This window comes from Akebia trifoliata, chromosome 7 (genome assembly GCF_017979445.1).
Source record: "Akebia trifoliata isolate Shusen 1 chromosome 7, ASM1797944v1, whole genome shotgun sequence".
In the NCBI taxonomy this organism is placed as follows: domain Eukaryota; kingdom Viridiplantae; phylum Streptophyta; class Magnoliopsida; order Ranunculales; family Lardizabalaceae; genus Akebia; species Akebia trifoliata.
The window spans coordinates 26,757,121-26,781,445 of NC_141381.1; the positions used below are offsets into that span (position 1 = coordinate 26,757,121).

Genomic DNA, 24,325 nt, shown 5'->3' on the forward strand with positions numbered 1-24,325 from the left:
TGAGGTTGAAGGGTAAAGTTTTATCCTAAAGGTTGAAGACAATGGATTTTAGGAAAAACTCATGCTCTTATTTCAAAATTGAAAAATAGACAAATTTCTGATTTGAAAAAGAAGAATTAAGGTTGAAGAAGATGATACTAATGATTTATTCATTGATCCACCAATGTACCGAATAGTCCCTTATTTGTGAGTTTCCAACACACACACACACACACACACACAAGTTTCAAGAGGTCGGAAAGAAAACTCTTCAAAGGAAATGTTTCATATGGTCACTTTACCAGTCCGAAAGTCCAGACAATTGCACAAATCACTCAGAACTTGGACAATGCAAAACAGTAAGAGAAAATTCACAAACAACACTACAAGGACTACAACAATAACCCTTTATTATTTCCATCACGAACAACACATAAGAAGCATCATCAATGTTAAAATCCTTTTAAAATTGAAGCTTAGGAATTAAAGACTAACCTAATCTCTGTACATGAGATGGGATGAGAAAGCACAACCTGAATTAACTCCACCCATCCCATTCAATCTACTTCCAAAGCATACTGTTAAGTTGTTAACAGACATAAGTTAAAAGTACAAAAGAGGTTAATGGCCAACTACATACACCAGAGGAACATGGTATGTGTTTCTCAAGCAACAACAGATGGGGTTGGTGAAGGGAAAGCACCTGCACAAGATATTTCAAAGGACGGCAGCAACCACACATTCTTCTTGGCATGCTCCACATAGAACACAAACTTCTCCTTTGCATTTGGAATGTCTAGAGCTAAGTCATCGATCCCATCCCTTATCCTAGTGAAGCCTTTTGTGATCTGGTTAATCGTAATTAGTCCTTCTCCATAGCACTCCTGCAGCAGATCAAGCATCAACCTGTCATTCTTCTTCTCCATCGCCATAACAAGTGCCTTCTTCACCACCTCGTGGTTGAAGAAAGGCATCTCAAGATCACGAATGCATTGACAAGCCTCGCCTAACACGCCCCCACTCTCGTACTCCTCCAAGAGTTTCGTTATCTTATCTTTGGCATCCTCGATGGCCCAACCAGTGGTGCCACCACCCCAGCATCTGAGGATCCTCTCGCCGGCATGACGGGCAACAAGAAGAGAGCGTGCCATGTGGACAGTCTCAGTCCTGCTACAATTTGGCTGCAGCTTACTGCTGATCTCCTCCAAATTTAAAGGAGCCAAGACATCATCAATTACTGCCCTTGCCAGGAAGAGCGCGAGCTCATATGAGGCGTCCAAAATATCGAGTGCAGTATCCTCCGCAGACTCCAGAAGCATGACAAACCCATTGACGATGTCTTCGGTTGAGAATATTTCGGAATGAAGCGCAGATAGAAGAACAGATGCCATCTCCTTCTCTCTGTTCTTCTTGTCCATGGCAATGGTGATTAGCTTCTTGAGAAAGATTGGGTTGAACTCTGGAGCAGAAAGATCTTCAAGGCTTCGAATGAGTTCAGGTATGTCATCTGAGAGAAAATATTCATGAATAATCGTCACAAACTCTTCCTTGAAATGCCCCACATTTTTGTCATCTTCACCAGATGATTTGAGAAATGAAGCATCCAGACACCCTTCAGAAATCGCCTTTGGAACAATCAACTGGAACAAAGCTTTTGCAGATGGGATGTCGAGAGAGAGGTCATCGAGGCTCTCAGCCATCCGTCCAAACCCCTTCACCATCTGACTAGAACTTATTAGTCCTTCTTCCGCTGCTTCTTTCAAAAGTTTCAATATGAGGAACTCTCCTGTTGGGATCTCCATGGCAAGGACTAGAGACCTCTTCACAACCTCGTGATGGAAGAACGAGAACCCTAGCTCCCTTATGCATCGACAGGCCTCGGCTGTATCTCCACTCTCAACATACTCCCTCAACAAATCAGCAATCTTTTTCTTTGCCTCTTCAACAGTGACGTGAGTGCTACCACCCCATCTTTTCTCCACAATTTCTGCATGGTGGGGAGCTGAAAGATAGCTTTTCTCAGCTGTTTGTAAAACCTGAAGTCCTTTGGGGTATTGCAAGAGTGTTTTCTTTGCTCTGCTGAGGAAAGCTGGGGGGAGGATATCATCAACCACCGCACGTGCGATGAATAAAGCAAGGACGTCAACTGCATCAAGTATGTCAAGTGCCAGGTCATCAGTGGCCTCGAGAAGCAAGATAAATCCTTGGCTAATCTGAGCTGAGCTGATTACATCAGCATAGAGAGCTGATAGCAAAACTGAAGCCATCTCCTTCTCCTTATCATGTCTATCCAGGGCCACAGATACAAGCCTCTTTACAAAATAGGGATGGTACTCACTTGAGCCGAGATCTCTGAGGTCTGACGCTGCCACTTCTGTATCACCTGTGGTGAAGTATTCCTCTATTATAGTGATGATGGCTTTCTTATATTCTTCCAAGGGATCAGAGATGGTAGATCCTACAAGTTTATATGGTTCCTGGGCGTATGATGGGAAATGCAGATGAGTAAAATATAACCGCAGATAATTACTATAGGTAGATCCATGTTGAACAATACTTACAATGGGCTTAGACCCATAGCCTAGTTGGTTTGACACATTGCAAAACAACTTTGAGGTCGTGGGTTCAAGTCCAGCTTACCCATCAAAAAATAAATCAATAAATAAATAAAATTTACAACCAAAGAAACTAGAAGCTTCATTCTACTACTAGAATAACAGAGATAAGAGCTATTAAAACCCCTGTGGAGTGATAGTAGCTAGCATACGTCCTCGCAAATGCAAGGATATAACATGGAAAATCTGAAAATGAGGGAGAACGGTAACTACCTCATCACTGTCATAGTTTGGATCATTCCGATCAAGATGTGAAACACCATCAGTGTCGAGTATTTTGCCCCATGTGCCTTTTCCACCAGCGCCATCTGTTACCATTGATTTAGAGTAAACCAGTGATTCAAAAATACCATGACAAGCAAGCATCATCATCATCAAAGCCTTATCCCAAAAAAATTGGGGCCAACGAATCATGTTGCTCCATTCAATTCTGTCTAAAGCCACTTTTTTGTTAATTCAAGTGTGTTCAAAGTTTCTCTTCAATCCACATTTTCATCGGTCTTCGTTGAGCTCTTCAGAACCTTCAACCTGTTTTTCTCATTTGGGTTGTTATTGATCTTCATCACACATAACCAAACATTTCATAATCTTTCCCTTAGTTCTGTCACCTATTGAGACTACTCAATTTTCGCTAAAAACAGAAAAGTTTAGCTCCACAACTTCCACTAAATCTAACAAGAACAGCATTATTATTATTCATGACTGAAGGAAGTCGTACAAAATCTAATAGCTGCTGAAAATGTCCCTGCAAAAAACATGCCTTTGGCAATCTATAAAACCCTCAGCTCCATTAACATTAAACCAAACTAATTTTGCTAATATATATAATCTGAGAACAAGATGGTCTGGCTCAGTGACCAAAGAGTGAGGAAGTTTTGTCAGCCAATTATAGGGATCAAAATCTCCAATCGGAATATCAAATGTGTATATTTCTCATAATGAAAACAATAAATATATGAAGTTTCTTCCTTCTACCTAGGAAATTCAGAACCAAACATCAGAGGTCATTTATGTACTGCTTAGTCCAATAAAGCCATCAGCAAAGCCACCACCACCCTCGATGGAGGTATCAACAGCAAAAGGGGGAAGATCTCCCCTTAGATTTGGAATAGTTTTTAGTTCCGTACATTTTAGAAGCACTACACTCGATGGGAATATCATCAGCAAAATGGGATGATCATTGCTATGTGGCATAATCCCTTTGGATTTGGAAGCTTTTCCATCAAGACAATTTTCGCGTTGGAAGGCTCGTGATCATCAGCAAAATGGGATGATCTTTGCTATGTGGCAAAAAGAACAAGCAATATCAAATTTTAAAATCCATGAGAACAGCATAAGACTATTTATAAAGTATTTTGTAAATTGGTCTACTACCTTTTGCATTTTCGCACTTCTCAATCTTTGTTGATAGGAAGAGGATTATGTGGAGTTTGACCCTATTCTGTTGTCTGTTGGGGTATTCAGAAGGACAGAAATGATCAAGTTATTTCAGGAAACAAAAGTTTGGTTAGTGATGTCATTGAGAGCATTTTAGGATTATTATTTTTTGGTGAAAATTATAACCTGAGTTTAAGGGTTTCTTTTTCAAGGATTTTTTTTTTATTTAGATGGGAGCATGTATGCTTTGATAGTATTGTAAGTCATCGGTAGAATTTTCATTTGTGTTCACTTTGGTCTCGTTTTCTCCTTCTATTTTTTAGGAGGTCCTCTCATACCCCTTCGTCTTGTACTTTGTTTCTTTGCTTCTATATAAATTTGTGTCATCTATAAAAAGAGTTTAACATATTCAAAAATAAATAAAAAATTACTAAGAGTATATCTTCAATGTTGATCAGATCTTTAACGCATATGACCATAGCAGAAAAAGATTTAAAAAATATATCTATAAATTATTCAAAAAATATTTAAAAAATAAAGAAAAAAAAAAACTAATGATAACACTGATGTTGTAACCGATCAAAAAAAAACACCGATGTTGTTTCCACATCACCAGTAGACTAAAATAACAATCTTACATTATTGAGGATAAAGTCCTCTGATAGAATTGTGTGGTGAATCAGGATCCGATAAACCAACCCCATATTTGTTTGGAAAAGGCTTCGATGATTCTAAAAATAAAACAAAAAACAAGGGTAAAGAAATAAAATGATCTGAACTAAAAGTAAATAGTGAAAAAAAAAAAGGTTATGCCCCGCATTTTTTTGTAAACCCAACCCCCCTTTCAATCCTGCCCCTTTGTTTGGGAGCGCCCATGGTTCAAAATATTGTATTGTATAGGAATGTATAGGTATTGGGTGAGACCGAAATGAAACATCAAAATTCCGAAACATTAAATGTTTCGGAAATGTATCAAGACATTATTGATTTTTCTCTTGACCAAAACATTGCCTCAGAAAGCGATTTTAAGCCTTTGGTACACCAAACATTGGTAATAGTATGTATCAAAATACGACTCAAACGGCGGCCATCATTCATAGATTACTATCCATATCAACAAAATGTGACCCATTTCCTTAAATACTACAAACCTTTGTACAATTACTCAGACGAGAAATCTGGTTTAACATTCATCAACAAGTTCTGAAATTAAAATATCACATTTTTCTTTAAATGAAATAAAATCTAAAAACTTCATCTTGCAAGAATGCAATTTAAAATTTGCAATTTTTTTCTCAGTTCGTATCAGAAGAAGCAACTTAATTACACCCATCTCAACAAAAATGATGAAAAGAACCAACTTACCCTTCTTCACACGTACAAGCTTTCCCGAGTGTGATCGACGCACGTGCCTCACAGGAAACCCAACTGTCGGAGCCTTCCCACACGTGGAAACTTTAATCTGATGTTCAGGAAGCAACGATGTAGGGGATTTTGGGGATGTAGAAATTTTCAATAATTCTCTCTGGTCGTCAGTAAGAAACCCCTTGTTTGAAGCCATATCTATAATCAATAACTTCAGCACTTTCAACTGCTATTCGAAACTCTAATTCACCATTAAAGGTGCAGTTGCAGAGATCTTCCTTCACGAATGCTTCTTTGTCTTGGTCAGGATCTCCGAATAGGAGACGAGAAATAGTAGAAGACACAGTGGAGAGTAGAGTTGCAGAAACCCTAACTTGAAACCCTAGATTCTCGTCTCTATAGATCCAAAAAACATTCGCTCTTTCCTGCAGAGACAGAAAGAGAAAGAGACGAATGAGAAATGAGAAGAGAATGGGCAGTGATAGTAGGCTTTTATAAGCCTTTGGCTTCAAGTACACGTCACCAGGCTCTGTCCTTCCACGTGGCCTTTGCCTTCGAGACGGTGGCCCATCTTTCGATGTATTTCACAATTACTAAAATGCCACTACTCTTTCATATTTAATGTCTTGGTTAAATGGTTAACTCCGTGGAAGTTCCATACTTCCATCTTCTATTAGTGAATTAAAAAAAAGCGACCAAATCGAGCCTTTCTATTTTAGAGTTTCTATTGGCACCCCAACTTTACTAATTACACTCCAATTTCTTAAATTATTTAAAGAGTTACTATTGTCACACCAACTGTTGCAATTCTTTGGTTATTTACCTAGGAATTGGTGTGGCTAAAAGTTAGCGTGACAATAGCAGCTCTCCTTATATAGTACTCCAAATGAACTTATATTGGCACTCCAACTTTTACTTATTTTTAATCATTTCTTTACTTTTAATTAGGATGTATTAAGTAAAAGTTGGGTGTCAATAGCAGCTCTATGTTATTTTAAGTGCACTTTCAAGGGTAGTTTCATTTTATTGTATTTATGTGACTCTCACCTTTTTCAATGGAACTCCTCTAAAGAAATGAAAAACAAAATCTATGATTGTAAATTGCAAATCAAACTAGAGTTCACCCGTGCCTACCACACGAACATCCTCTTTTAAAGGGTGGTTTCATTTTATTGTATTTATGTGAGTCCCACCTTTTTCGATGAAACTCCTTTAAAGAATGAAAAACAAAATCTATGATCGTAGATTGCAACTCAAACTAGAGTTCACCTGTACCTACCACACGAGCATTCACTTTGAGATTAAGAGGATAAAAGCGAAAAAATTAAAAATAAAGTTACAGGTATTATTAAAAGATATTGAGATTACAAGGTAAAAGATGAAAAACAATTAAATGAGTTGCTAAAAGAGTAAAAGAGAAAATATATTAAAGTTAAAGGGGATGAAGAGAAAAGGAAATAAGGTGAGCCCCATAAAAATTATCATTGGATGAGATGGTTATCCTAATTTGATGAAAGTTTGCCCCCTTCCCAACAAAAATGGGTCCTACAATTGTTTTTATTATATAATCTAGAGTTCACACATGTTGTAGGCACATACACCCTCTTTGGGAGTTAAAAGAGTAAAAAAGAAAAAATATTAAAGTTAGAGAGATATTATATAAAAAAAAAATATTTTTAGGATTGAAAAGATAAAAGAGGGAAAAAGTAAAGTTAAAGAGATATTATTGAAAAAGGGAGAGGGAGAAGAGAAAATAAAATAAAGTTTAAGAGATTGAAGAAGAAGATCAATAATGTGAGATAGTGGTGAATCTCACATAAAGACTATAGTGACTAGATGGTGGGAGGATAAGATTAAAATTGTAATAACAATAGATCTCACAATTGTGTTTTATTATATAAACAAAACTCAAATCGTCTATAAACTATTATTTTGTCAACATATAAAATGTCAAATGATTAGGTTTCTCGTCTATAAACTATTATTTTGTCAACATACAAGACGTCAAATGATTAGGTTTCTCGATTAGATTTCCTTTATAATCTTGCCATCAACCTAACTCCAGCCAGGTCAACTAGTCCAGCTTCAATGTGTTATAAATCAAATTGGTGTTTGAGTAGTTCTTTTTAAAAAAATGACCCTAATTAATGAGCTGAGTTAGAGAGCCTTCCAGAAATTTTAAACATGTTTAGATCTGGGCCTTCTACATTACTCAACATTGTTTACCAGCGAATATCAATAGTTTTGCTCTTTCGTAGACACATCTAGCTCACTCCAAGGACAAAACACCATCACCAATGATAAGAAAGATGAAGAGAAAAGAGCCCTGATTGTGTTGGAAAGATTGATAGAGTTTGATTCTCCACTACATGACTAGTTCGTGCAACGTAATCTCCATCAACACCCACTGCTGGAGGAGTTGACTGAGTCGGAGAACACACGTTCAAATTTCGCACCAGCGAGAACAAACTAGTCTCAATGAAGTCACGCCCTGTAGTGCAATACTAGTACAGTGTAATAATTCATAGAAGTTAAAGAGTTGCATTTCCAAAAAAACATGTTTATTAGAATGAAGATTAACATCCAATAATTGTACTTATAACATTAACAGTGAAACTGCCTTAGCACCAAATAATGAAAACATTTCACTCGCTCTGTAGTTAGCAAACACCAACACTTTTTGTCTCTGCATTCCTATCTGAATAAGAACCAATAAAACATAGATAGTGAACAATAATATACATCCTTGAAAATTTCGTCAACAGGAGTACTTCAGAATCAGTGTCGGGAAGGTTAGCTGCCAAACTACTGGTGTGCTCTCTTTGTACGCCAATGTAACCATATAAATATATTTTTAAACTTCAGTCCTTGATTCATCCTACATTACTTTCAGACCATGTTGGGTCTCTGTGGCAGCAGAAGATTATAAAATTTGTCGTGCAAGAAGAAATTCTTGCCCTTACTATCAACAGCCTTTTTCCACCCACACCACCCACCATTCACAATCTTCTTAAGATCGTCACTACCCGTGTAATGAGGATCCAATATAAGGTAGGCACAGTCCCCACTAGCTTCATTGTAGTCAACTCCCAATAGGGTATAGGCTAGAACACCACCACCTGCATTTAAAAGGACAATTATTCACTCTTTTTTTCTTCTTCATTTTCTTGCTCACTAACGCAGCCAAATCAAAGGTACATCTCATACGTGAGACAAAGAAAGGATAAGGTGAAAGGTACTAAATAAATCTTTCCAGCATATGTTGGAAGTTGTCCAATTATAGATAAGCTAGATTCTTTTTCTTTTCTGTTTTCACTCACCAATCATCACTGGGGTTCCCTGGGTCTCAAAATGCAAGGCCAGCTCTCGACATTTTTCAGGAAGCTCTGCTCCAGATCTGACATTTAAGATTTTGCAACTGACCTGCTCGGCAGCAATCCATAAGGTCAAAGTCAAAATATCCATGTGTACAACCATTATAACAAAGTCCTAGTACACTTCTTTGAATAATTATAGAACCATAGTGTATTAAGGTTTACATTACGACCAAATCTTTATAGGTGGTACAATTTAATTTTGATATCATCTCATCTTCTAAATATATTAAGCGAAAATTCCAACCACTTATATCCTTTATTACTAAAAGTGTTTAAATGAAATGGCATACTTACACCAAGAAGCTTGTCCAAAACAAAGCTTAATTCAATGGCTCCAATCCATTCGCGTGAGCCAATAAAAGATGGATCCTTGTCACCAATCTCCACAAGTGCCTGTTGGATTTCCCTGAGAGAAGAAGGAAACTTTTAGGCATACTGTTACAATTAACATTATACTTCTGGATTATGAGTCATCTATACAATCACACATTTGCATCCATTTATTGATAGCCCTCCACAAAGAAGCAAACCCTCGGAACATTAGCCATTTAAACAGCCAATCGAAATTAGAGTCTAAAGTTTGATAAAGTGCAAATTGAGTATCGATCGTCAAGCTAAAAGAAGGCATGATTACATCTTAAAAAATAAATTAAATGAATGAAATCTCCATTACCTGTGCAAAGGGACTTCAATGGATGTGTAGTGTTGAAGTCTAAACCATGAGATAATGGTTTGTAAAGAGCGGTAAGCACACCCCCAGCCCTAGCAAGTAATCGACTTGTTAGAATCTTAAGAATTGCACAGTAAAACATAGAACACAAAATCTGAAGAAAACAACCCATCTGAAATTCAATCCATTCCAGAACACATTAAATTCTAGCCATTTCAAATACTGAATTGAAATCTACAAAATACATATGGTGTAAAAAATTGAATCCTATTTTTGTGATTTTTTTATAATAACTTGAACACTACAAGAAAGAAAACCAGTGGACTTTATTACTAGTTAAACAAATTTCTAACGTGCAGTGCATTTCTACACAGACAAGATTATTTGACTCATTTCAACATATTTTTCCCTCATTAGTGTGTTTTGTTTTTTTTTTAGTATTTGACTTTTTCCCATATTTTAAATTAAAAAAGGTCATAAAGATTTAAACAGAAGTTAATAGGGGGATCTTGTCAGAAATCTCCAAAGGGGTTATAGGACAAGAGCATGAAATGAAATGTGATTTTGAGGGAATCATCGGTAGCCTATTTTGAATATCTTTCCTCCATTTCAAGATAATAGATTTTTTCATGGATGAAAAGAAAACTCATTGATACGTAAGAAATCGTTTCATAAGGATGTTATTCCCATGAAAAATCACCTAAGCATGGATGATAAGAAAAGCACATCTGGGTAGGCACTTTTGAAAGATTCCGAATTGAGATTTTCTTGCTAAGAGATGAAAACATGCTAATTTGATGATAAAGAATTTCTGAAACATGGTTTTGCTTATTTTGTAAAAAGATGTTTTGTTTATGCTTGGAACAACATCTCTATAATCCATATTTGGATTGCTAGGTAAATTGTGGTGTAATCATTTGCTAGTATTTGCACAAAACTTTAACATTGTATATGATGTATCATGAAATATATATATATATATATAAACCTAAAAGTAAACTGATGCATTTCTTCCTGAATTTACAGAAGTAAAATTGAAAATGGAAATCCTTTGTATATGATTTCTATACTTCATGGAAGTGAACACAGACATGCAAGCACAGTGCAAATGAACTTGCAAGAACTGTCTAACAAATTCTCAATATGAACCATACATGCTAACACTAGGAAAACCAAAATTATCTATCATTCAATAGCAAATAGTATCATAGCTTAACATTCTCTTTGAATGTAGTCACAGAGCAACTTGAAAAGGTTAAGTCCATAATCTTCCAAAAAAAAAAAAGGTTAAGTCCATTACAGAGTCATCAAAACCATCTTGGAGGTAATGATAGTATTCATAAGATCCATCAATCTGAGAGATGAAGCCTCCTGACACTGCATCAGACATTGATGAAGTAATCACAATATTAGAAAACAGTGCACAACTGAAAAGAAGTAAGAAAACAGGATTTGTGTGGTCCCACCACAAAAATCCAATTTAAATATCCAATAAATAAAAATAGCAAGAAAATGTATAGTAATTCATTCCAACAGACTAACCTCCACTGCTCGGGATTTCATTATGTACATCTTTAAGCAAGGCTGAAGCTGCAATTTCATTTAAAGTAAATGCAGAGTTAACAGTTAGGTATTGAGTCCATGATCAATGCATGTCTGGAGAAATTAATAATTACCATTTCTTATTGTGTTGCCCCCTGAAATACTCTTATTAGTTGAAAATTTTAGGGCATTAGCAATTAATAGGAGAGGACGATCCAAGGGTAATCCCAGCCTTATGTGTAGAGATCTTCTAATTTCCACTGCCAACAGCAAGTCATTTGAGAAAAGATTAAGCATTTGGCAAATTATGAATAACTGCTCATCTAACTTACATACAAATCAAAGCGCCTAGTTAGTGACCATATTAGGAATTCAAAGTTCAAACCATGTAGAATGGCTAACTAAATTGTCCTTCGTGCAAAAAACACACGTAACAAACTAGTATCTGTGATTTCTAAGAAGTAAAAAAAGTTAAGGTAGCCCAAAATTGAAAGAAAGGTTTCGGCTCCCAGCCATGTATGAGAAAAGTAGAAGGAAAACCCTGTTCTGTGTATTGAGCATGCAAAGTGTTAAAATACTATCATCTGTGAATTCAGAAAAGTAAATACTCGTAGTAGATCAGTTCAAAACAGAAGTTTTTGCTCTGGTACGATGTACAAGAAGAAGAAAGGGTATAGGAAAAGCCAATCATGTGTGGTGGCATAATTTTTCAGTTTTCATAATAAACCTTTCTATCACAACTTCATTAATTGTTCCCTTCTCTTTCTGAGGTTGATTGATTATTGCCAATGAATGGTAAGCATGAGGAAAATATCAAGTCAATAAGTTCAAACCATCATAGATAAATGAGAAAAAAAATATCTATTCTTCAAGTAATACAAAATTAACCTCCTAAAATAATTTGTGCGCCTCTAGAAGGTTGTGGTGGTTGTTTTGCTAGAAATGTCCAGTATCTTGACTAGCTTTGTGTGAACCATAATCTTTATTTGCCACCTTCCTTTTGTATATAAAACATTTTATATAGAAACAAAGCTAGACGAGAAGATGGTCCAGCAACATGGAGAGTCATATAAATAACCAGATAATCATATTGTCTGGTTCATATATCATGGTACAGTCTGATTCCAGGTCGAATGCTTTAAGAAGTAAAAAAAGGGTCTAAATCATAGCCTTTAAAGTAGCTTTTTTGATAATGAAATATGCTGGCACCACGACTTCTAAAATGCATATCATTTGGAATGTTCTAAAATTTCTTCATAATATATTTTAAAACTTTGATGTGACCACCATCTAAAATAAATAAATAAATATGAAGAAGAAGATTGGTTTACCTTGCTTCATCTCTGTCTCCCCATAACTGAGTTCATAGATAACTGTTACTGGATGCAAAAGCCCAGGAGGACAGAAGTGATATGGAACTAGCTGCCAACTCAACAGATTTGTTAGTAAAGAACAGTATCATGTACTTAAGAAACTCTTGAAAGATATAACTGGAGATAATGAGATTAACTTAAAAGTTGGAATAATGGATACATCAATTAATTATGTGTAGAAAAATTGTTCTTTAAAATGAGAAATGCTGATATAATAAATTTTGTGGACCCAAAGGCTAACATTTACCTGACCATACTTAAAGAACAAGAATAATAAAATAAAATAAATTACCTGAGGATGTTGTACTAAAAGGTTGGGCATGAAAGCCTTCTTCATTGCAGTTAACTGGTCAACTAATCCAGGCACAATCAACTTAGAAACTGCATAAGCCAGAGGAAGGTCTTTCACAGCATAGCAGAGCACTTCTATCCTAAAACTTACAACTAAAAGTTTTGCAGGTTCTGAAGCTGAAAAAACAAATGTGAATCCCTCATAAGAATGACATGAAACATCAATATATGCTTATTAACTGAGTTAAGATACAAATTCAAGTCCTGAGAAATAGATACCTGGAAAACACTCAGCGATGGGTGCAGACGATTTTGGAGAATTTCCTGATTGGTTATGCAGGATACTTATGTGAATTCCATCTGCATTCTAACCAAAGGAACTTTTACAATGAATGAATAATGTAAGCCGGCCAAGGGCCACCATAGGTGCTAATCATAACAAAGTATAGGTGCCTCACAGGATTGATAATTTTGATAATTAGACGAAAATAGCAATTGTCAGTCATAATCAACTAGATGCATCCAGTACTAATTAAAAATAACCCAACTAAATTCCTTCAAGTACTACAACAATCCATGCTAGAAAATTAACAAACTGCAATGTATCTAAATGAATCGTGCATACCTCTAAAGTAAATGATGAAAGAGGTTTACTTCTCGAACAAAAGAATGAACAGGATAGAGTCTTCGGATCGTATCCTTCGGCAATGTTCTTCATAAGATTGACCTCTGATAGATCTGTGTCGAAATCTAATTCGAGACCTCGAAGAACGACAGGAGGAGGCACTCCATCAGACGTTTTGTGGGCCCCTTCAATCATATATACCACCTTTGGATCTCTGAACTTACCAGCAGCAGCATCAACCGCAGAAGAAAATATCTCTTCAGCATCTGAAAGATATTAATAGTTCTCAAGAGACTTAGTGCTATAAGAGAGTGATACCCCAATTACATAAAAGAAAGCCATGACGAATGCTCATGCAACTACAATGTAAACCTGCAAGGTTTCTTGAAACAAGATTACACATCAGATATCTTACCTCTATTTATGATGATGAATCTCATCCATTTTTTCCACAACATTTTGGGTCCATTACATATTGCAATTGATGACATGGAAATTTACCCGCTCTATGAATTGGTTTGCTTACTTCATACTTCATAGATATGAGTTTCATCGTGGGTTTTGATCATTACAAATCATTAAAACAGATAAAGACTCGAAATTTTTAATTCCTGTTAAATACAAACTTCAGAATTCATTTAACTAGACATCACAATCAACCCATTCATTTTGGGTCCTTTTTTTTTATGAGTAAGCTTGACTTGAACCCACAACTCAAAGTTTCTTTGCAATGTATCAAATGGAACCAACTGTGCTTTGGGTCTAAGCCCCATTTTGGATCCATATAAGAACTTCAAAATTGTTAATTTTCGGTCCATTTCATATTTTGCAGTTAATGACATTGCAATTTTGCCATTCCACGAATTGGCTCGGTAGCCATATAGATATGAGTTTCCTGATTGACTCAATATGGATGAATTATAACTACAAATCATTCACTACCAAAAGTCTACTGATACCATTAATAGTACCAATAGTACAAAATTACAAATTTTTGAGAAATTTAAAATAACAAATTACCTGATGGCCTGTTTACAGGAACATAGATGGGCAATTTCATCCCAAGCTCACAACTAATCAAGCAACCTCTCTCCCATATATACTTTTCAGGGTAATCTTCATAAACAACAGTACCAATGGATTCAATTTTGGCAGAATTTTCTGAATCAGAAACAAAATATTGAATGTCACCAGTGCCCGAATCGGCAGCTGCCCCAATCACTTCGTGAACTCCTCGATCCTTACTCGAAAGAATTTTTCTGATTTTACGAGCAGATTCGACTGCTTTACTTGCATGTTCTTCAAGGTTTTGATTTTTTCCTACAATTAATGCTCCAATCACTTCGAATCCTCTCAAGAGTAGAGTTCTAAGATCATCTGCGATTGGGTGAAGAATTAGTTAACGATGAATCTCAATTGATTTGTTGAACAAGATTGTACAAAGATGTTTGATTTGGTTACCTGATTCTTTGGAGAAATCGGGAGAGAAGAGATCGCTAGAGGGTTTGGTGTGGAGACATCTGAAGGTAGAAACGATGGTGAATTGTGGGAAGAATGGAGATCCAATCAGCCATTGAAGACCAGGTTCGTTGTTGGTGATGATGAGTTTGCGGCATAAAACCCTAACACTTCTCTTGTTCTCGCTTTCGTTCTCCATTAATTTGTATTGCTCTCTATGCTCTGCTCTGGTTTTTTTTGTTTTTTGTTTTTTAATTTGGGGAACAAACAGAGGAGTTGTTCTAACTTCTAAATTTTCATTTCTTTTTTATTTTTAATCTCCACCCCTTAAACCCTACTTTAATACATATTTTAACAGTTGAGGTAAGATACTAGCACGCTTGGGCCTAGATCTGTGGGAGCCAAGTCGAGCCCAAACAGTAGCGAGTCGGACAGATTTAAAACGATCCCGGCCTAACCCGGGGCCCCTAATTGGTAGTGGGCTACAAATCTTTTGAGTCGAGCTGGGCTCAGGTCTACGGGCTTTATAATATTTTTTTTAAAGATACAAATATTAAATGAGGGCATTTAGGTCTTTTGGTGTGGGAGGTTTGTTTGTTCTCTTACTATTATAATTTTTTTCTTCAATATTAAGGGGCCTTGAGTGGGCTGGTATTTTGTTAAAGGCCCATTTAGGGGGTTCGTGGGCTGGGGTAAGCCAATCGTGCTCAAACCAAACTTCAAAAACCCAAGCCTAAGCATGCCCAATCTTGACCCCAGGCAGGGCCTCACACACGGTGCTTTATTTCATATACACCCATTTTTTCTCAATCACATGTTCATCGATTTCATCTTCCTTACTCGTATATCTATCTCATTTCCCTAGTTTCCTGTACTGTAATCGGGGATAGACAATAGACCGGGCCCATATCTGGGCTTTGCCCAGTCCACCATGGTCTTGTCCAAGGGCTAGTCCCAGGGCATGTGCAACGCCTGCACCAAGTAAGTGAGGGTGCGCCTTGCGGGGCGTTATGGAATTAATGCTCATAATGGGTATCGAACTCACGACTTACTCAACTTCCCTATGAAATAAATCTCCCAATTTAATTCCTTATTTTCCAATTAAGTTCTATGATATAATTCCAAGGGCACGGATCAAGGGATACAATTAACCATACAATATTTTTTACATTGTTCGCATCCCACGATTTTGTAAAAAACATTTAAAAAAAAAAAAAGTCGTGGTTTTATCTTAGCGAAAAGCATCTATGGTTGTTACACACTTTCATGTCAGGATGTGCGATATGAGGTACAATCTTATAGTCACTTATGCATTAAATGGTGTCCCCATCTTGACCCTAATTCCTAATACATACATCTCAAAGTGTCGGTTAATATTGTCCAAAATATCAAGAGAGCTGTATTGCCGCACCAAATTTTGTGTGCAAATCTTTGGTGATTTACGAATGAATTGGTATGACATTAGCAAAAGTTGGTGTGACAATAGCAGCTATCAATATCAAATCAGATCCTTTACTGGGACCCATGTTAGCAGATTGGATTTAAGGTGTTAATAGAATCCTTCAAAGGGGGTGTGATCCTCGGTAGGGTGTTTAAGCATTGGGAAAATTACTTAAAGGACCCTGACAGAGGGATATTTTTTTAAATAATCCCTAAGTTTTGCATGGTAGTTTGCCAAGACATTTAGTAAAAAAAAAATTATTTCTTAATGATCTCTCATTATTGGTGAACTCACCATTTTTTTTTTATTATTGGCGAATTCACCGTTTTTTATTTCTTAATGGCCCTTCATTATTGATGAACTCACTGTTTTATTTATTTATTGTTGAGTTCACCACTTGTTATTTATTGTCGAACTTGACAATAAATAAAAAGTGGTGAGCTCGACATTGGTAAAACCCACCCATTTTTAATATTTGAGTTTTTTTTATCAAAATACATGGAAGGATCGACTAAAAACTTGAAATAACGACTTGTTTAGATGATTTCAACCCAAAAGATCCATTCTTGACCGATTTCATCTAAAAACTAAGAAAAAAAAGTGAAAAATCCAAAAAATTTACATACATCTAAATGTTTAAAAAAAAATTCTTGAAAATAGCTTCTTCTTCCTTTTTAAATCATTTTCAATGGAATGAAGTCTCCAAAATTCGATTAAGATTTTAAAATCCAATTTTTATGGATGAAAACGATGAGTTCAAACAGTTAGGACATTCAATAATGAGAAATGTGGGAGATGAGATCCAAGGACTAGTAAGAAAAGAAAAGTTTTACTAAATATACTATATTTAGAGATCGCACCAACCATCAAAGAACCTCCCTTAAGCATTTAAAAATTTATGCTAGTGGTATTCGGTATAAATAGACCATCATCCTGACACGTGGTTAGGAGTGTTGAATTAAGCTTTGAGCCGTGCTTGGGTGACATAGGATCTACTACGATTCTCACAATTCTGACGTGGAGATGTGTACATAACTGTAGATGATTTTTACATGTATCACGAGAAAACACATCTAGGGTTATGTGCACATCCCACGTTCGAATTGTTAGAATCGCAGTAAATACCCTATGTCACGTCAGCATTAGTGTTAAACTTTAGTGACTAAGTGAGTGGAGATGACTTGGGCACTTAGAAGGAGATTTAATAATAATTTCTTCCTTTTTTTTTCCCTAGAAAAGTTGGTTCAATTACATCTTAATAGGTATGAGAAAATGACATTATAACATTTTTATTATATTAAATCAAGGTGCCTTTGATTACAAAGGAGTCATGATTTGACTTTAAAAAAAGGTGTGATTTACAAATTACACATGCCCTTCCACGGTTTGGTAGATTGCTTTTAAATAATTGAACCTCATCTTCAAAGCTTTGTCTTCATTCCTTTTAGAAAACCCTTAACTTTTCTATAAAAAATTTAGTTAACTTTTAATATAAAATTTTATTTTATCTTATTTTATTGAGGTTTGCATGACTAAAAATATCATAAAATTACAAAGAAGATGATTAACAAAAATAAAAAAGGTTTGATGAGTCAAAATTCGAAGAACTTGCGAAGAAGATTATTAAAAAGATGAAGGATGAAGAAGATAGAATCTTAAGGTTGAAAAGTTATTAAAAAAAAAAAAAAAAGTACTTAGACAAAGTTGAAGTTGAACCATTTTGGAAAGAAAAATCTAGGATTTCTAGTTGTAGGTTGATGGTGAGGCTATTTAGGTCATTTTTCTTATTTACCAAAACGGGCAAGATCACCTCAAATTTTCTTTAGGTAGGTACAACAACATGGGTGACTTTCTTTGTGGATAATGATGTCGCATTTTAGAAGTGGATCCTCTGTAGCACCCAGTAGCACAAGTTCAATGGATGAGAGAGATGTTTCTTAGAAAAAAATTGACATCTTAATCTCTTGTGATTATGACTTCGATTTGATTTAAAAAAATAAAAATATAAAACAGTTTTTCCTCTAAATCCATGTTTTTGAAAATCAACGCAACTGAACACTCAATAGGTCAGGTTCAAGGGCCATATGAGAAAACATATGTAAAAACTTTTGTTTTTAATAAAATTTTAAAATATGGGTTAGAAATTTTGGATTGAGCTGATTTTTTGTGAGGATGATCTCTATGATGGGAAGATCATCCAAAAAAAAAAAAAAATCAGCCCAATCTAAAACTTCTAACCCCATTAAACATGATTTAGAATGTGGACCGTCGATTTTTTACCAATTTTTATCACTAATTTGTAAATCACTTTTGATGGATTTAGAAGTTTCTGATTGAGCTGATTTTTTGTGAGGATGATCTTTTCATCATAGTGACCATCCTTGCAAAAAATCAGCTCAATCCAAAACCTCTAACTCTTATTTTGAAAAAAGAAAGTTTTTTCATATGTTTTCTCATATGGCCCTTGAACCGCCCGCATATATATATATATATATAGGAGACGGTTCGAGAGACGTTTGAAAAACCCCATTGGAAATCGATGTTGTAAAGTCGTTGGATTTGGACGGCTAAACGGTTTGGATTGCATTTGTCAAACAGCTGGAAATCGAACACTCTTTTGTAAAAGAGTTTATACGTTTTCAAAAAACTCTCTCCATTTTTTAACTTATTAAAATTAAATCCAGCTCTCAATATTAGTGTGTTCTCCCTAGAGAAATAACACACACAAGAGACATTCAAACCCTCTCTCTCACAAATCTCTCAACAAGGACGTCTCTATCTCTCTCTCTCTCGATCGACTCTCTTCTCTCACTCTTCACTGAAAACAGAACTCACTTTTAAAATGTTTTTCTGCCATTGTTCAGTTGGTTTGTCTGCTTCCCCTTTTCATCTTCTTGGTACTCCAAAAAAGACAGCGAGAGATTGGATAATAGTCAAATGGTTCAATGCTCAAATCAAAACCAATTGTGGACATTAGCACCAATTTCTTTATTCTATAGTTCAGCGTTTATTTTCGTCATCATATTTCACCATTAATGGACGTTAGGATTAAGAGAGAGGAGGTTGAAGACAATGGGTTTGGGAGGAGGAGGTTGAAGACGATGAGCTTGCCCACAATCGTGGGTTGTGAGTTTGTGAGTTTCGTTCTACTCTATCTATGTTTTCAGTAGAGAGAGAGAGAGAGAGAGAAAAGAGAATGAATCGATTTCGTTGGATGAAAGAGAGAGAGAGGAGGGGAGGAGGAGGTTGAAGGCGATGAGCTTGCCCACAATCATGGGTTGTGAGTTCATGAGTTTCGTTTTATTCTGTCTGTGTTTTCAGTAGAGAGAGAGAGAGAGAAGAGAATGAATCGGTTTCGTTGGATTACAATGAGAGAGGATGAGAGTTTATTTTAGTTAAAAAAGAAAAAAGGAAAGAGGTATTTGGAAATACCTCAAATATTTCCTTTCGTCCCAACTGTCTCGCAATCGACTTGAATACGCAATCCAAGCCATTTAACCGTCCAAATCCAACGACTTTACAACATCGATTTCCAATGGGATTTTTCAAATGTCCCTCAAACTGTCCCTATATATGATGAGAAGATCATCCTTACAAAAAAATCAACCCAATCTGAAACTTTTAAATCCATCAAAGTGGTTTACAAATTATTAGTAAAAAATTGACGGTCCACATTCTAAATCACTTTTGATAGGGTTAGAAGATTCAAATTGGACCGTTTTTTGTGAGTATGGTCTTCTCATCATAGAGATCATCCTCACTAAAAATCAACTCAATCCGAAACTTCTAACCCATATTTTGAAAAATTATTGTTTTTACATATGTTTTTACTTATGTCTCATGAGCGCCCCACATTTTCAAAATATAGGTTAGAAATTTCGGATTCCCTCGACGACGCTCACCCCCGATCAAAGTGATGGAAGCTACGCAGTGTTGGAGACAACGTATTCACGTAAGTTTTGTTTTGCCCATATCACTAATGGCCTTCGACCGGCGGGTAGGGGAGTTCCCGCTGCGGTGCTGTTCCCGGCCTAGACCCTGTCCTTTCTATCTCGCTCGTACCTTCAATCCAAATAATCGAGGAATAGATATGGCTGGCAGGTGCGGTAGACCGAACACCTTCTGAATCAGCGTGGAGGTGACATGAAGCTCCTTGCCCATTGAGTGATTGAGTTGATTTTTTTGTGAGGATGATCTCTATGATGAGAAAATCATCCTCACAAAAAATCAACCCAATCTCAAGCTTCTCAATCCAACAACAATGGTTCACAAATTATTGATAAAAAATCAATGGTCCACATTCTAAAACAATTTTAATGGGGTTAGAAGTTTTAGATTGGGCTGATTTTTTGTGAAGATGATCTTCTCATAATAGAGATCATCCTCATAAAAAAATCAGTTCAATCCAAAATTTCTAACCCATATTTTAATAAAAAATGATTGTTTTTACATATGTTTTTATTTATATACCTTAAACGCTCCCCTAGATGTATAGGTCGGGTTATTTTGACAAAATCCTAGACAACATGAAAAGTGATTACAAATTAATGGTAAAAAAATTAACGGTTCACGATTCTCCAACCTATAAATTCAGGTTAAATTTTTTAAAATCGACTGTTTTTTGTGAAGATGATTTTCTCACCATAAAGATCATTTTCACTAAAAAAAAAATCAGCCAATTCCAAAACTTTTGACCCATATAAGACAAAATGCTTTGTCTAGGATTTTGTCAAAAGAGATATATCATTATATTGATCACATGTACAGTGTCAAATTCACCCCTTTTTATTGTCAAGAGCAACCCTTGTTATTTAGCTCACCACTTCTTATTTGTTGAGTTCAACATTTTATGGTAGAGATCAATTTACATAATCATAATTTCTATTTGTGATGATTCCGGAGGAGGGACTTCAATTCTTATGCACTAAAAATGCAGTAAATTCTTATTGTCAATTCATTTCACATAAGATCTGATTCATAAACCACGCTACTACACTTCAAATAAAACAAGGAAACATCTTCAGCAACTTATCCCAATTAAGGTCGGAGCAGTCCAATCCAATGACCTACTCTTCCCATCTTCAAAACAAAACTACTACATAAACCCAACCCAATCAAAAAGAACAAAAACAAAAACAAACTTAAAGCAGAAAAAAAACCGTTTTTTTAATTCCCTTTGTGGCTCTCCCAAATTTTCACCTCTCAGTACCTATACTGTGGTGGCTTGTAAGGTCCCTCAACCGGAACGCTAATGTAGTCCGCCTGCTCCTTAGTGAGCTTAGTCAACTTCGCTCCAAGCTTGCCAAGGTGAAGAGCCGCAACCTTCTCATCGAGATGCTTAGGCAACACGTACACCTTCTTCTCGTACTTGCCAGTCTTCCGCTCGTTCCAAAGCTCAAGCTGAGCAATCACTTGGTTAGTGAAGGAGCACGACATGACAAAGCTGGGGTGACCCGTGGCACATCCCAGGTTCATGAGTCGTCCCTCAGCAAGAACAATGATGCCAACCTTGGTTTCAGGGAAGACCCATCGATCAGTCTGGGGTTTGATGGTAATGCGCTTCACACCCGGGTAAGTCTCCAGCCCATGCATGTCGATCTCATTGTCGAAGTGGCCAATGTTGCACACGATTGCATTGTTCTTCATCTTCTTCATGTCACTGACCATGATGATGTCCTTGTTACCAGTGGTGGTCACAAAGATGTCTGCATCTGCTACGACGTCTTGAAGAGTCTGGACTGGGATGCCTTCCATTAAGGCTTGGAGGGCACAGATGGGATCAATCTCGGTAACAATCACACGGGCACCGGCCTGTTTTAGGGCAGAAGCACAGCCCTTGCCCACATCTCCATAACCGCAGACTACAGCGACCTTACCAGCAATCATGACATCAGTGGCCCTCATCAGACCGTCGGGGAGTGAGTGACGGCATCCGTAGAGGTTATCAAACTGTAAATAAAATGATCAGGAAAGTGTTTAGATCTGAAATATGAGAAAGAGAACAATGTTATCTGATCTCAAATGCAGATCTACTGTAATATATATATTTTGATACTAAGATGCCACTTATTTACAGATCTCTACAAAAAACAAAGAACCACAACATTCCAAATTCTGATTGAGAGGTAATCAAATCGAACTGTAAATAAAATGATCAGGAAAGTGTTTAGATCTGAAATGAGAGAGAGAGAGAGAGAGCAGTGTTATCTGATCCCAAATGCAAGTCTACTGTAAATTTATGAAATTTGTGAGTTAAAAGTAGCAAATTGTCTCACTATGATGTGATTTCATTACAGATCTCTACAAAAAAAAAAAAAACAACAAAGGACCACAAGATTCCAGATTCAGATCTAGACGATCTGAATCTGGAATCTAATTAAGTAATCCGTATTCCGTAGCTCTGCTCAGTTAAATCCCCTAATTTGTTCTTCAAGAAAATTCACAATGAGAATGAGATCGTCCGTTAAAACAAAATGGAAACCAGATCTAACACCATCTACAGATGCGAAAATAGAAATAAGCATCAAATTAAAAGAATAAAAGGTATATAAACCCTAGATCTGAATCAAAACCCTAACAATTTCATAGAAAACACATCAAAGATATTAGAACTAATAAAAAAAAGACCTAGAAAATCAGATAGTAGAACTAATAAAAAAGACCTAAAAAACCGGATCGAGACCAAAAAATTTACCTTACTCTTAGTAACAGAATCATTGACATTGATAGCAGGGAACAACAAAGATCCATTCATCTCCATCTGATACAACCTCTTCACACCAGTTGTCGTCTCCTCCGAAACACCAACCAATCTCTGCTTCATCTTATGATACCTCTTTGGATCGCTCTTCAATCCATCTCTAATAATCGTAAGCACGATCTGAAACTCCGCATTATCAGTCGAAGCCGGATCTGGAACTTTCCCATTCTTCTCATACTCCTCTTCAGCTTTGACTCCTTCATGAATCAACAACGTTGCATCTCCACCATCATCAACAATCAGATCTGGACCACCGCCTGGACCCCAATCGAGAGCTCTCTCGGTGCACCACCAGTACTCCTGTAGGGTTTCTCCCTTCCAAGCGAACACTGCGGCGCTATCGCGAGCAATGGCGGATGCGGCGTGGTCTTGAGTGGAGAAGATGTTGCAGGAACACCAGCGGACTTCGGCGCCTAGGGCAGTAAGGGTTTCGATGAGGACTGCGGTTTGGATGGTCATATGTAGAGATCCAGTGATTCGTGCTCCTTTGAGGGGTTGTGAGGGACCGAATTCAGTTCTGCAGGACATGAGTCCAGGCATCTCGACCTCAGCGAGTTCGATCTCGAGACGACCGAAGTCTGCTTGAGACATGTCTTTGACCTTGTATTCGCGACCTGATGTGGTTTTCTCTACGAGAAGAGCCATGGCTGTCGAGATCCGAAGCTCTTTCTTTCTCTCTTGTGAGTGTAGAAAATGAGAATGAGAGACTTTAGAAGGAGGCGATAGATTTGGAGGAGGATGGATATCCCCTATTATAGATATAGATATTAGGGAAAAGGAGAATTTACTTAAATAAATAAATAAAATGATTGATTTTTAAATTAATTATTTAAAATAGTAATTTTTAGTAAATTACCGAAAACTATTTAAGAATTGCACTAAATCCAATGTCAATGGAGCACGATTCTTTTATCTAAGTACTAAAAAGGGTAAGGTAAGCATTACTAAGTTAGTAAGATTTCAAATCTTACTAAGTGCTGTTGAGTTGACCTTGTGACGTGTAAAGACATGATCCCATGCCCACATGGACGAAGTGGACAAATTCTATGGACTTTAAAAAAATAAAACTTACCTCCCCTAAATTGCGAAGGAAAGGCCCAAAACCAATCTCAAGGAATAGTAAAATTTCATAGGATCTTTCTATTCAGGTGTGGGTAGTCTGTATCTTTACAAACACGTCTATTTCATCGAGACTCTCTCTAAGACAATTCCCATGACTTTCGAGCGAGTCGAAACTTACCCAACAAAGAATTTCACTACCTTAGGATTGTTATAGTTACTCCCGCCATTCATCGACATTTCGATCGTCGACTCCCTTATCATTAGGTCACCAACTTTCTTGAACTTCCGATACTTGATAAGCATCAGTTCCCATACATGATCTTTTGGTAAATAGTTGCCCGAGCCTAGTCATTAGTTTTTTTTTTTTTTTCTACCATTACATTTCAATAA

General features: G+C 36.5%; 3 protein-coding genes across 4 annotated transcripts; all 3 read right to left on the minus strand.

Moving 5' to 3' along the window:
• Positions 1–369: 369 nt before the first annotated feature.
• On the minus strand, positions 370–5,801 carry LOC147398659 (MA3 DOMAIN-CONTAINING TRANSLATION REGULATORY FACTOR 1-like). Of its 2 annotated transcripts, none has more exons than XM_086447914.1 (3): positions 5,337–5,801; positions 2,808–2,902; positions 370–2,456 (listed from the first exon to the last, which is right to left on the minus strand). In XM_086447914.1, exons 1-3 carry the CDS (start codon positions 5,530–5,532, stop codon positions 645–647), a joined length of 2,103 nt encoding a protein of 700 aa, XP_086304040.1. In that variant the 5' UTR covers positions 5,533–5,801; the 3' UTR covers positions 370–644. The 2 variants fall into 2 exon arrangements, with proteins under 2 accessions (XP_086304040.1, XP_086304041.1); XM_086447915.1 differs by having other exon boundaries at positions 2,808–3,122; positions 5,337–5,444.
• Positions 5,802–7,912: 2,111 nt separating this feature from the next.
• On the minus strand, positions 7,913–14,946 carry LOC147398660 (Peptidase C78, ubiquitin fold modifier-specific peptidase 1/ 2). Its single transcript, XM_086447916.1, has 13 exons — positions 14,676–14,946; positions 14,235–14,591; positions 13,215–13,480; positions 12,869–12,956; positions 12,591–12,766; positions 12,257–12,347; positions 11,060–11,185; positions 10,926–10,973; positions 10,684–10,760; positions 9,387–9,475; positions 9,008–9,119; positions 8,657–8,759; positions 7,913–8,455 (listed from the first exon to the last, which is right to left on the minus strand). The coding sequence occupies exons 1-13, from the start codon at positions 14,869–14,871 to the stop codon at positions 8,226–8,228; spliced, it is 1,959 nt and encodes a 652-aa protein (XP_086304042.1). The 5' UTR covers positions 14,872–14,946; the 3' UTR covers positions 7,913–8,225.
• Positions 14,947–21,027: 6,081 nt separating this feature from the next.
• LOC147398661 (adenosylhomocysteinase) lies at positions 21,028–23,611 on the minus strand. The gene is made up of 2 exons (XM_086447917.1): positions 22,808–23,611; positions 21,028–22,062 (listed from the first exon to the last, which is right to left on the minus strand). The coding sequence occupies exons 1-2, from the start codon at positions 23,516–23,518 to the stop codon at positions 21,316–21,318; spliced, it is 1,458 nt and encodes a 485-aa protein (XP_086304043.1). The 5' UTR covers positions 23,519–23,611; the 3' UTR covers positions 21,028–21,315.
• Between the last annotated feature and the right edge of the window lie 714 nt (positions 23,612–24,325).